General features: G+C 43.7%; 1 protein-coding gene across 2 annotated transcripts in view; it reads right to left on the bottom strand.

Moving 5' to 3' along the window:
* Positions 1–3228: 3228 nt before the first annotated feature.
* The window catches only part of LOC111152625 (phosphodiesterase 8A), a 148745-nt gene continuing 137767 nt past the window's right edge, over positions 3229–14206 (bottom strand). For both annotated transcript variants that reach the window (XM_022511160.1, XM_022511161.1), the window contains 2 exons: positions 5111–5240; positions 3229–4563 (listed from right to left, as the gene is read on the bottom strand). In XM_022511160.1, the coding sequence (XP_022366868.1) occupies positions 4457–4563; positions 5111–5240 (237 nt within the window). In that variant the 3' untranslated portion in view covers positions 3229–4456. The remainder of the gene's footprint in view (positions 4564–5110; positions 5241–14206) is intronic.

Here is a 14206-nt window from a genome sequence, read left to right as displayed (position 1 = left end):
CGTGTGTGGACACTGAGACCTTAGTGTTGCACAAGCTAACTCAGAGTATTTGTAAACTTCCCTGACATTTTAATGCTCCCACCATGACTTTTTCCATGAACAACAGTGTACTGTCTTGGGTATTCAAAAAATTGAAGTGACTGGTGTCCTATTACAATGTAGCCTTTTCGTTCGTATTGATCTTAAGCTTTTTCCCAGTTGACATCTCTAGCTCTCCTTTATTTTTACTGCTGTACACAGTACATGGATTCGTTACTTGTTAGTGTGCAATCATTTACGGTAAACTTGGCTGGCTTAAAACATTTAGTACTCGAGTTCTGTGGATACGATCCAAGTGTGGATCTTTAGCTGGGTTGTCGGGCTCAGGGTCTCTCCTGAGGCTGTCATCAAGGTGTCTGCTGGGCTGTGGTCCCATCCGAAGACCCGACTGTGGCAGAATCTGTTTCCATCCCACTCGTGTGGTTGCTGGCAGCACGACTCCCTTCCATCGTGGCTGTGGGCTGGAGGATACCCTCACTTCCTTGCCATGTGGACTTCTCCATGGAGCAGCTCACAACAGAGTAGCTTGCCTCTTTAGAGCAAGCAAAAAAGAACAAGAGCGTGTGCCCAAGATGGATATCACTGTCTGTAATGGGTTGAAGTATTCACCAAAACTCAGATCCCCTAGAATCCCAGGATGTGGCCTTACTTGGAAATAGTCTTTTCATCTCAGATTGTGAGATGAAATTTTTGAAATCAGGGTGGGCTCTAAATGACTGGTATCCTTCTGAGGAGAGGTCACCCTGATACACAGAGGCCACGTGAAAATGGAGGCAGAAATTGGAAGGAGGCATCTATGAGCCAAGGAATGCTAAGGGTTGCTGGCAATTACCAAGAGCTAGGAGAAAGGCATGGGATGGTTCCCCTCTTAGAACCTACATAAGGAACCACCTTGTCAACTGCTTGATTGCAGATTTCTGATCCCCAGAACTATGAGAAAACAACTTGCTGCTGTTTTAAGCTACCCATTTGTGGTCACTTTTTAGGGCAGCCCTAGGAAAGCATTGTCTTTTGTTAGCCACATCTCAAAAGTGGCACACCACCATTTTTGCCATACGTTATTGGTTAGAAGCAAACTACTAAGTCCGTCCCAAAGTTGTGGATCCCAAGAGGCAGGGACCATGAGGAGAAAGTGTCTACGACAATACAGCATGGTCTGGGTATGAAGTCATGATCTCTTCATCCATTCTCCTACTAAGGACATTCAGATGGTTGCTACTTTTTCACTGTGACAAAATCCGAGTGTGAAGATCCTTAAATATATCTTTTTGGGCACATGGGCAAATTTCTCTGGGATCTGGAAGTAAAATTGCTGAATTGAGAAACTTCAGTGGGTATTTCCAAATTGCTTTCTGTTGTGGTTCTTAACCTCCTACACAGAAGTTTGAAAGTTCGCATTTTCTCATCCCCTCATCAACACTTGACTTGGTCCTGTCAGATGCTAAAAACTTGTTAATCGGAAGGGTCTAAAATACCCTGATTTTTTTGCCCTTATTGATTTCTAGGCATTCTTTCTATATTTTGCTTATGAGTTTGTTACTCCTGTAGGTTCCCTCTCAACCCGTGTACCAACAGCACCGTGGATCTTTAGTCTAGTGTGATGTAGATGCTGTGTTTGTGCTTATTTCTGTCTCTGTCTTATTCACAGTTTATTTTTCCATTTATCTCTTAGAGGTTGTGTTAGTTACATTTTCTTTTTAAAAAAGATTTACTTGAGATCATGTGAGCGAGCACGCAAGGCAGGGGGAGAGAGACTCTCAGGAAGACTCTGCTGAGCGCAGAGCCTGATACAGAGCTTGATCTCACAACCTGAGCTGAAACCGAGCCTGACGTTCAACCGACTGAGCCACCTAGATTTGCCCCGTTACATTTTATTTCTTCACTTAGCTTTCCTTTTAGTAATTTTAAAATCCCATATTCTTTTATTCCTTTGACAATTTCCCTTAACTTCCAGGTAATCATATTGAAAGTCTGTAATAAACATCTCCTTGGTCCTCCGCAACACTTAACTTAGCCTGCTGCATACCTGCCCCTCCTGATTATACATCACTTTTATTTCTGCCCCACTTGACGTATTTACTTAGCCTTGCCCAGATGTTTACCAGTTTCTTTGTTTACTGTTGCTTTCATAACCCAGCTCTTTCTGGACTCATTTGAGAGAAGTCTTTCAGCATTTCTTTCCATGGGGTCTGTTTACGAAGAGCTGCGTACATGTCTAAAATTGTCTGTACTCCACCACCTCACTCTTGAGCAATAGTTTAGTTCAGTATGTGATTCTAGGCTGACAGTTTCCTTCCATACTTCAAAGAGGTTATTCCTAAGTCTTCTGGCCCTGGTGGCCAAGGAGTGACAGCAGTCTAACACTAGTTCCCTTGTAAGTGCTCCGTCTTTTCTCACAACTGTGAGGTTTTCCTCTTGGAGCTCCGCACTGTGTTGTGTAGATGGATTTTGCTTGTCGTACTTGGGGTTCAGAGCACCCTTTAAGTCTGAGGGACTCTCAGGCTTTCTTTAGTTAGTGCCTCTCCCACTGATCTAATTCAGATGTATTTTAATTTTGCTTTAATTTAAAACCTCTGTGCTGGGTTGTAACTTCCAAGTCTTCCAATGTGCTACTTCTCTCTTCAGTTGTGTCTGGCCTTCTGGTAAATCTGTGAAGTTTTCTGTTTGTTTCAATGACTATATTCTTCCTATCTAGAATGTCCGTTAGGTTCTTTCTCAAATCTACCTATTTTTAAAACTACCTTGGTTTACCTTATGGTTTCTATTGCTGCTTTCTCCCTTGAAACATGTTAGGCACATTTCTCTTAGTCTCTTTCAGGTCATGGTGGAGTTCGGGCGGTGTCGCACGCACTGCTCTCTCTACTTCCTGATGGTTGAGTTGCTCGGGGAAGTCATTCCCTTTTCTTTCCCGGCACCTAGAGGGGAGGAGAGGAGAGGGCGCTCTCCCACCTCTGTCCCCAGTTACCAACCTAGGTCAGATGTCTTCACATGGGAAAAGGGGTCTATAAAGGGACTTCTGAGGAGCCAGCCCCGACAGCTTTGAGTGGGAACCAAGTGGTGAGAAGTTTTCAACATACTTATCTGTCCTTTTGTGACCCTGAAAAAGTCATTTGACGATTAATCTTCTCTGTAATATAAAGGTGTCTTATTTTAAGTATAATCAGACTCCAAAGAAAAGGTGACACATGATTTCTTAAAAACAAATAGTTTAATTTCATTTTTGCCCGGGAAAAAAATACAACTTTAAAATGAAATGACAAGCATTTTGACATTGTCATCCTGTGTCATTTTTTACGATACTACACTTACTCAAAATGTGAAGATACAGAACCTTTTATAAATTTCTGGAATCAAAGACTCCCACTTCAGATGAAAACAGATTGGTATAAAACGTCAGTTCACTAAATACTCCATTTTTGTTCTTTCATAGGGAATATCTTGTAGAAATGTACTATAAAATAAGGCAGATTTATGGGAATTCAATTATAAAATTTTAGGGAAAAAGTGTTAGGTCTTAATTTCGCTGACTTTGGGGAGTCACCTGCAAAGCCGATCAGGTGACCAGAGAGTCCCAGGGCTCTGCTTTCTGTACAGAGGAGCGGCTCTCCCCCAAGACCGCTTTTCCCAATGAGCATCAATCAGAAAAGAGTCTAACATACACAAATATTTCTGTAGTGCAGTAAAAAGGTGTCATTTTATAGTTTTAATTTGCATTATGAAAATAAGTCTGTACACCAAGTAATACATATTTAATGAATATGAATCATGTAAATTTGGTCATGGCGTTTAACGTTGGCTTTGGCTTTGAAGTATTTCAGAATTCATAGAAAATATTGAACTTCTAATAAAATAAATAAAACATTTTAATAACTGATATTAATCAACTTCAAAATTTCTTTGTACTTAATAATCAACTTCAAAATTTCTTCTGTGTTTTCAGTCGCTGCTCAGTGTGAGAGCGCAGTCACCTTCAGTAGTGTTCCCGGCCGGCGACTGCACCTTCTCGGCCGGGGGGAGGGCCTCAAGCTCCGAGCGCAGGGTGCGGCTTGTAAGTGCTGGACGCCGGCGGAGACAGGGTGTGCAACAGGACATTCTCCATCACCGGCAGAAAACCCCTCCCCGTCCTTTGGAGAGGGTCCCTCTGAGCTCGCGGGGAGGAAAGTCCGCGCCGCCGGCTCCCCCGGGACTGTCTGAAGAGCCCCTGCTGCAGGCCCCACAGGGCGGACCAGGTCGCACTTGGTGGCAATGGCATTGCATGGTGGCTACAGAAGGTCGCCGATAGCCCCAGGTGCTCTCACGGGCTCTGCAGACTTGGCACTGTTCGGCCTAATACTGCAAGGGCCCGGGGCCTCTGGCTGCCTCAGGAATTCCGAACGAGCCGAGGGCTAAAGCTCCGGGGCCCGGGCGGTGCTGCGCGCTACTCGGGGGGCGGCCGGAGGCTCCGCAGCTTCATTTCGTCCAGTCCTTTCCAGTATTTAAAGTTGTTGTCAAGATGCTGCATTAACTCAGGCAGGTCTACAAAGGCTGGAGAAAAGGACAGGGATGTGGTCTCCTTCCCAGCCTCAGGGGACTTTGGGCTAAGGGGTGGCACTGCGGAGGGGGCAGGGGGCATCGGGCAGGTGTGTCATCCCGCTCAGCTCCCGGCCTCAGCCCAGCCGCTCTGCCCACACCTGGAGGTGACAGCTCCGGCAGGGGCCCCAGAGGGGACGGAATCTGCTGGAGCCTTTCATCAGCTCCGGTGGCGGGGCGGTTAAGAAGGCAGTGGAGCCCCCGACCCATGGCCCTGTCCGGCTCTCCGTCACCCCCCCCCCACCCCCCCCCTGTCCCTCACGCCTCCGACTCAGCACCTGCTGCTCTTAGGCCATCTCCTCCCCCCAGCACCCCGTCCTCGCCGGGCTGCAGCCCTGAGCAGGGGAGGGGCGGGAAGAGCACCCAGGCCTCCGGGGTCCTCGGGGAAGGCATGGTTCTCTTCCTCTGTCCTCCTTGAGAGTCTAAGCCCCACACCCATTCCAGGGCCAGCCACGCCGTGGGCCCGTGCGCCTGTGGAGGGCGCCGGCCGCGGAGCTCTTACCGTCCCAAGCATCAAACATGTCTGTGATAAAGTAGTCGATGAAGGAAATCTGGGACTTGGGGATGCTGCAGGTGTTTCTGTCAAAAACCGGCATCACCACGGGTAAGTCCTGCCGCTTCTCCTCATCCGTCTGGAAAGCAGAAAATACCCGAATTAGGAGACTCCAGTGTCCGGCTCTGCTCCCTGAGGAGCGGCCCCAGAACTCGTGGGGAGTGGGGACCAGGGCTCGAGCCAGAGAGCAGGGGTCCTGGAGCGGGAGCCCGCGGCCGGCAGATCCCCTGCCCAGCTGTCCTTCCCGACCCCAGGAAGCTCCTCGCCGAAGCGGCTCGGTGAGCCCGAGGCCAGTGCAGCAGGTGCACAGGGGGGGGGGGGGGGCCGCCCCGCGCACACCAGCGCCTCCCCGGTGGGGCTTCCGTGCAGCCCGGAGCCAGGCCCGCGGCACTGGGAAAGAAGCCGCCCTCGCAAGGAAGGATCGAGGGGCTGCTGCTCCCCTCAGGTTAGTTGTTTTATTTGAAAAAGTTCTGAACCCCCCGGGACCCTGAGGTGAAGAAACAACTCAGATGAGCACGTTTGTGTCAGACTCTTCCAGACCGTCTTTAGGATTCCAGAGATTTGCAAAAAAAATGAAAATAAGCCTGCCTTTCCCCCCAGGATCTTGATTTTATCTTGAGAGAGGTCAGGGGCTCCTTTTCTAAACGAAGGTCTTGCTTTCAACACAGCGTCCTGGAGAAAACGGTGAGGGGTGTCCGCAGTGACGCGGGACGGCTTCCTGGAGCCCCTGAAGGTCCCCGGTCACGCGAGGGGCAAGTAAGGTGGGCACCGGCTCGGTGGGCCGCCCAAAAGGAACCATGAGGCGGGTGGTGACCGAAGGTGCTGGGGTCTCGGGGAGCCGTCCGGAGGGGACATCCTGCTGGCTCTGGCACCAGATCATCCTTCCCGACCATCTGAGCAGCTCGCCGGGCTGGGGGTGCAGGCGACCCGGGGGAGGCGAGGAAGGAGAGCACGGGGGAGGGACACCAGGGGGGCATGGGAAGGGACTTGGTCGGGCTGCGGCGGGGGCTGGGCTCAGGGGAGGACTGGTCCCAGGTTCAGCAAGACCAAAGGAAAACTCCTCTCAGGCCGGGGAGCTGGTCCCCACCCCCTGCCACTCTTACCCTCGGAACCGGTCCCAGGCCCCGGCCTGCTCCCTGGAAGCGCTGCTCACTTTAAAACAACCATTTACACCTGCTCTAAGAGCTAAAGGAAACCATGACCAAGGACTAAAGGAAATTAGGAAAATGAGGTATGCGCCACATAAGAATAGCAACAAAGAGAAAGAAGTTATAAAAAGCACCTAAATAAATTCTGGAAGCTAAAAAATACAAAGATAGATTTGAAAAATCCACAGGAGAGATCCAACAGCAGCTGTGAGCAGGGGGCGGGGCGGGGGGGGAACAGCGACAAGTCGGAAGACAGCGCATTTGAAGTTCTTGAGTCTGAGGAGGAGAAAGCGAAAAGACATGAAGAGAAGTGACAAGAGTCTGAGGGACTTTCGGGACATTATCAAATGGATCGATACATGCATTATCAGAGTCCGGCCAAGACAGTCGCAGCAGCGGCCATCAGAAGCGACAGCCCCAAACTGCCACCACGTGAGGGAAGGCCTACACCTGCGACACCAAGAAGCCAGACAACTCCAGATAAAAGCCCGAAGAACCTCATCGCTACACGTTATAGCCGAACTGTCAGCCAGAAACAAAGAATCTTAACAGCAGCAAGAGAAAAATGACTTGTTAGGAGAAATTCTCCGAAAGATGCTGAGCCGACTTCTCGGGAGAAGCCTGGGACGCCTGTAGGCAGGGAAAGAAATGATGTGAAGGCGACAGACCTGTCATCAACTGAGTATTCTTTATCAGGCAAAGCTGTTCTTCAAAAACGAGATGGAAACGCAGGCGCTTCCAGATAACCAGTGGAGAGGACGGATTAGTACTGGGCCTGGCTTACAGAAAATGCTGGAGAGAGTGAAGAAGCCGGACAGTAACTCCGGGTCCTATGAAGATCTAACAGGCTCCAGTAAAGGTAAACACACATAGGCAAATGCACAAACATACAAAGCAATATTACTATAATTTTGGTTTGTAATTCCACTATTTTCTTTTTCATTCTTCTAAAAGGATTTTACTTATTTATTAGAGAGTGTGAGAGGGAGAGAGCATGAGAGGGGAGAAGGTCAGAGGGAGAAGCAGACTCCCGGCTGAGCAGGAAGCCTGATGTGGGACTTGATCCCGGAACTCTAGGATCATGACCTGAGCTGAAGGCAGCTGCCCAACCAATCCACCCAGGTGCCCCCGGTTCCACTGTTTTTCTACAGGATTTAAAAGACACGCATAAGAATCACCCCCATTGATGGATACGTAATATAGCAATATATCAACCTATGACATCAAAGTAGGGTGGGGGACAGATGTACAAGAGTTCATATGTATGACTGAAGTTGGTATCAATTTAAAATAAATTGCTTCACTTTAAGATACTGTATGTACCATGCTAACTACAAAAATCCAGAATACTTACACATAGAAGGAAGTGAGGAAAGCAAAGGTGTCACTACAAAAAAAATCAAACACAAGGGCAGGCAGTCATGGGGAACAGGAAAGACCAAAAAAAAAGAAAGCCAAAAAGCTGTAAGACATCAAGAAAACAAATGGTAAAAGTCAGTCCTTCTTCAACAGTAATTATTTTAAATGTAAGTGGTTTAAACTCCCCAATCAAAAGGCATAGCTGGCAGGATGGACAAAAACCTGACCCAACTATATTCTGTCTACCAAAGGCTTTCTATCAGATATCAAGACACAAGTAGGTTGAAAGGATGTAAAAAGGTATTCCAAGAAAAAACCAATATGGAGCTGAGGAGTTATGCTGCTATCAGACAAAATAGATATTATATATTGAAAAAACAGGTTAATTGACCAAGAAGATGCAACAATTGTAAGCCTATCTACACCAAACATCAGAGTCCAAACTACAGGAAGAAAACACGGACGGAGCTGGAGGGAGAAACAGATACTCCTACAATAATAGTTGAAGACTTCAATACCGCGCTTTTGATAATGGATAAAACAGATCAATAAGGGATCGAGGACTCGAATAATACAAACCAAAGGGACCTCCCATTAAGAGAACATTCATCTAGGGCGCCTGGGTGGCTCAGTGGTTAAAGCCTCTGCCTTCGGCTCAGGTCATGGTCCCAGGGTCCTGGGATCGAGCCCTGCATCGGGCTCTCTGCTCAGCAGGGAGCCTACCTCCTCCTCTGTCTCTCTCTCTCTGCCTGCCTCTCTGCCTACTTGTGATCTGTCTGTGAAATAAACAAATAAAAATCTAAAAAAAAAAAAAAAAAAAAAATTCATCTAGCAACACTTTGGATACGTAATTTTTCTCAAACATAAGTGGAACACTCTCCAAGATAAAATGTAGGTTCAGCCACAAAACAAGCCTTAATAAATATTTTAAAGATTAGAATAATCTGTACAAAGATTAATCTTAATACAAAGTACTTATTCTACTTGGAATGCAACTGGAAATCAATAGGAAGTAACCTGGAAAATTCACAAATATGTGGGAATCAAATACTCTTGACCAAGGGGCCAAAGAAGAAATCACAAGGAAAATGATAAAATACCTTGAAGCAAATGGAAATGAAAACACAACATCTAGAAAGTTATGGGATGAGATATAAGTAGGGCTGACAGGGAAATTCATGGCTATAAGTACCTTCATTAAAAAGAAAACTCTCAATTCAACAACTAATTTTATACCTTACTTGAAAAAGATTATACTAAACTCAAAGCCCACAGAAGTAAAGAAATCACAAGCTAGAGCCGAGGTAAGTAAAACAGAGAAAAGAAAAACAGAAAATCAACAAAACCAAAAGCCAGGTCTCTCAAAAGATTACAACACAACTGAAAAATCTTTACTAGACAGACTAAGGGAAAAAAAGGTTCAAGTTACTAAAATCAGAAGTAAAAGTGGGACAAAATAACAAGGGAGAAAAAAGGGGGACATAACTACCCATTTTACAGAAATAAGACTGTAAGGGGATACTGTAAATAGTTGTACTGCAACAAAATGGCTAACGTAGATGAAATTAACATTCTTCGAAACCTACAACCTACTAAGACTCAATTATGAAGGAATGAGAAGCTGAGTAGACCTGTAACTAGTAAGGACGTTCAGCCCACTAATGAAAAACCTCCCAACAAAGAAAAACCCCGAAATAGATAGCTTCACTGGTGAATTCTACCAAACTCTTAAAGAATTAACACCAATCCTTCTTAAACTCTTCCAAAAAATTGAGAAGAGGACACTTCCTAATTCAACTGAGGAGGAGAGCATTACCAGTACCAAAGCTTGGCAAAGACACGGCAAGAAAACCACAGACCAATATCTGATAGAAAAATCCTCAGCAAAATAGCAAACAGAATCCAGCAGCACATGAAAGGATCATACGCCATGACTAAATGTGGTAGAGTCCAGTAATGCAAGGATGGCTCAGCATCTAAAATCAGCTGAGGTGATACACCACATTAGAACAGTGAAGGAAAACAAAACACATGACCATTGAAAATGTTAAATCTAATGTGTGTTCTACCACATGCGTGCACGCACACAGTCACCTCCTGCTGAACTGCTTCCAAGGAGGTTGTAGCATTTGTACACCTGTTACTGATGATGAATCCCAGGTGCCCCACATCCTTAGGAACTTGGTGTTGTCAGTCTTTGAAACTTCCGGACACCCTAGTGGGTGTAGTGGTTTTCCCTGCAGTTCTAGCATCTGTTTCCCTGATGACTAATGATGTTCAGCACTTCTCATAAGCTTCTTGACTGTTCACACATCTCCTTTTGTGACGTGTCTATTAAAATACTTGGCCATTTTAAATGAGGTGGTTTGTCTTTTTATTAATGAGCGGTCATTTCTCATATATCCTGACTTAGCCGTTGGCCGGGACTTGTGGGTATTTTCCTACAGGGGCTTGCTGTGTGCAGATGAGCACAATTCCGGAATTCTGATTCTCCTTTCCCAAATTTTCTTTTTATGGTGGTGGTTTTCTGTAACTACAAAATATGTGTCCATTTTTAAATGACCAAATTAGGATATTCTTCTGTGTTTTTCTTCAAAAGCTTTATGGTTTGAGGTTTTATATTTAGATCCACGATCCACTGTGAAACAGTATTCCTCTGGTATGAGGTAGAAGTTGTGGTTCTTTTGTTGGGTAGAAATATCTAAGTATTCGGATACCACTTGCTGAAAACCATTTTCCTTTCCACGCTGATTATGTGGATGTGGTCTACTTCTGAGACCTCTGTATTCTCCTCCATCCATGTACCTGACCTCCTTATGCAAGCCCCGCACCTGTGTGATTATTTTAAGTTCTAAAGACAAATAGTGTTAATTTTCCAACTTTTTTCAAGTTTGCCTTGCTTTTTCACGGTCCTTCACCTTTCCATATACATTCTGGAATCCATTTGTCAATTTCTACAAAAAAACCCCCCAAAACAAAAAAACAACCCAGAACTCCTAGCCGCCTCCCTCCCCCAACAACAAAACCACCCCGCTGGGATTTTGACTGTAACTGCACTGATGTACACATCAATTCGGAGAAAACTGTACCTTAACAACAGTGAGCCTTGGAAGGAAGTGAGCCTTGGAAGCCTTGGAAGTCCGGAGAACTGGTACACCTCTGCAGATGTTCAAGTGTTTCTTTAATCTCTCAGCAATATTTTGTGGTTTTCAGTGTAAAGGACTAGACTTCTTTTTATTAATTTGTTCCTGGATTTTTTTAATAGCTATGTAAATAGGATTAGGTTTTTAATTTTCCAGTTGGTTTTGGCTAGTACAGAAATACTATGTATTTTTGTGTCTTAGGACCTTCTGTCTTAGGGCCTTGCTAAATAAAATCCTTGTGAATGCTATCATTTTGCACACTCCTTGGAGCTTTCCATATAAAAAACCATGTCATCCGCAAAGATGAAAAAAAATTATCTTCTTTGTACTTTTTTCCTCTTTATTGCAATGACTAGGACAGCCAATTCAAGGTTCAACAGTGGTGGTACCCTTCCCTTGTTTCCAGTCTTGAGAATGTACTCAATATTTTGCCATTAAATATAATGTCAGATGTAAGTTTTTGTAGATGTCCTTTTTAAAGTAAGTTCCCTTCTATTCCTGGCTTGCTAAGTGTGTTTTTGATGAATGAATGTTGAATTTCATCAAATGGTTTTTCTGTAGCTACTGAAATAATCGTGTTTTTTCTCTTTTCTTTTAATTGGGGATGGGGATTATAATTCTTGATTTTTCTGATATTAAGCTGACCTTGCATTCTTGGGGGAAAAAACCTCTAATTTATGATAAGATAGTATCTTCTTTATATACTATTCAATTAAGTATCTCTGCATCTATGTTCATGAAGACAATAGACTATAATTTGCTCCGGTATTGTTTTTATCAGATTTAGATATCAGAATGATAATGGCTTCATAAAATGAGTTGGGAAGTGTTTCTACCTCCTCTATCTTTTTTTTTTTTTAAAGTAGATGCCACACCCAATGTGGGACTTGAACTCATGACTCTCAGGCTCCAGAGTCCCATGCTCTACTGAGTGAGATAGCCAGGTACCCTCCCTGCCCCTGCCTCTATCTTTTGATACAATTTTATAAGACTGGTATTATTTCTTCCTTAAATATTTGATAGAATTCCTCAGTGAAACCATTTGGGCCTAGAATTTACTTTGTGGGAAAATCTTTCAGAGTAAATTTTGATAAATAATTTAATACAGGACTTCTCAGGTGGTTGTTTTGTTGATTTGGTTAAACTGTAGTTTTTAAGGCATTTAAGTTGTCAAATTTGTTGGTACCTTAAAAAATTATACTTCTAATATCTGTAGGATTATGATAATACCTCTTTCATTACTAATATTGGTAGTGTTCTTTTTTCTTGATAATTCTAGTTAAATATTGGAAAATTTTATTTTCTCAATCAACTTTTGGCTGTGTTAATTTGTTTTCTCCATTTTCTCATTTTTTGCTCTTAAATATTATCTCTTATATGCTTTGTCTTTTCTCGTTTCTTAAAGTGAAATCTCAGTCATTAACTTTAGGGTTTTTCTTCTCTATTTTCATTTTATTTTTGTCATCATTTTAAGTGTAGTCTTTAATCCTCGGCCCCCTATTTCCCCCACCCGCCTCCCCTTTGCTAACCATCAGTTTGTTCTCTATAGTCAAGTGTCTGTTTCTTGGTTTGTCTCTCACTTTTTTTTCCACTCTGCTCATTCGTTTCTTAAATTCCACCTATGAGTGAGATATATGGTATCTGTCTTTATCTGACCGGCTTATTTTACTTGCACTATACTCTCTAGCTCTTTCCATACTGTTGCAAATGGTAAGATTTCATTTCTTATGGCTGAGTAATATTCCATGTGTGCACCACATCATCTTTATCCAGACATCTGTCGACGGACACCTGGGCTGCTTCCATTGTTCGGCTACTGTAGAGAATGCTGCTACAAACACAGAGGTGCAAGTATCCTGTTAAATCAGCGTTTTTGTGTTTTAAGGGTAAATATCCAGTAGTGCAACTCCTGGATTGGGAAGAAGTTCTGTTCTTCATTTTTTTGCGGGCCCTCGGACTGTTCTCCACAGAGCCCACACCAGTGCGCATGCGCACGCACGTGCACGAGGCACCCTTGTCCTTCACTGCCTCACCGAGGTTTGTGGTTTCTTGTGTTCTGATCTCAGCCATTTTGACAGGGGTGAGGTTTGATCTGCATTTCCCTGGTGATGTGTGACGTTGAGCCTCTTCTCCTGTGCCCTGGCCATGTCTCTATGTCATCTTTGGAGAAATGTCTATTCATGTCTTCTGGCCATTTTCAAACTGCATTATTTGATTTTAGGGGTATTGAGTTGTATCAGATTTTTATGTATTTTGGATACTAACCCTTTGTCAGATATGTCATTTGCAAATATCTTCTCCCATTCTGTAGGTTGCCTTTTAGTCTTACTGTTTCCTTTTCTGTATAGAAACATTTTATTTTAATGCCTCAGGAGACCTAGCTAGGAAAATATTTCTAGGGATGATGTCGGATTACTGCATGTGCTCTCTTCAAGGATTTTGATGGTTTCAGGTCTCACATTTAGGTCTCTAATTCATTTTGAGTTTTATTTTTTGTGTATAGTGAAGGAAAGTGGTCCAGTTTCATTCTTTGGCTTGTGGCTGTCCAGTTTTCCCAACAACTTTTGTTAGAGACTTTGTCCCATTGTATCTTCAATCATTTGAAGAGTAACTGACTTCTGGGTTTTCTGCTCTCTTCCATTGATCTATGTGTCCTTTTTACTGCAATACCATTCTGTTTCAATTACTACCACTTTGTACTAGAACTTGAAATTTAGAACCATGACATCTTCAGTTCTTCCTTTTTCAAGACTGCTTTGGCTAGTCAGGATCTTTTGTGGGTCCATACAAATTTTAGGGTTGGTGGTTCTGGTTCTATGAAAAATGCTGTTGATAATGGGATGGGGATTGCCTTTAATCTGTGGATTGCTTTGGGTAGTACAGACATTTTAACAATATTTGTTCCAATTCATGAGCATGGAGTGTCTTTCCATTTCTTTGTGTCATCCTGAATTTCTTTCACCAGTGTTGTATAGTTTCCAGAGCACAGGTCTTTCACCTCTTTGGTTAAATTTATTCCTAGATGTTGTTTTTAGTGCATTTGTAAATGGGACTGTTTTGTTATCTGACCCAATGATTATTAAGAAGTGTGTTGTTCAATTTAGAAATATTTGGCATTGACCTAGATACCTTATTATTACTGAGTTCTGATTTCATTCTGCCGTAGCTACAGAATATATTCTGTATGATTTCATGTCTTTTAAATTTACTGAATAATTTCTGTGTCCCCAGCATATGATGTGTTTAGTAGATGTTCTGCCACGTAGGGTGTAGTGAACATTTAACTCTGGTAAGGTGACGGATAGTGTCTGGATTGTCTGTTCTTACCAGTATTTCAATCTGGACGTCCCATCAGTTACTGAAAGAGGGCGTTAAAATATCCACCCATGACTGTA

The sequence above is a fragment of the Enhydra lutris genome, unplaced genomic scaffold (assembly GCF_002288905.1).
Source record: "Enhydra lutris kenyoni isolate GAN:26980312 unplaced genomic scaffold, ASM228890v2 scaffoldscaffold29, whole genome shotgun sequence".
NCBI classification, from domain to species: domain Eukaryota; kingdom Metazoa; phylum Chordata; class Mammalia; order Carnivora; family Mustelidae; genus Enhydra; species Enhydra lutris.
This window is presented reverse-complemented; position numbering and strand designations above follow the sequence as displayed.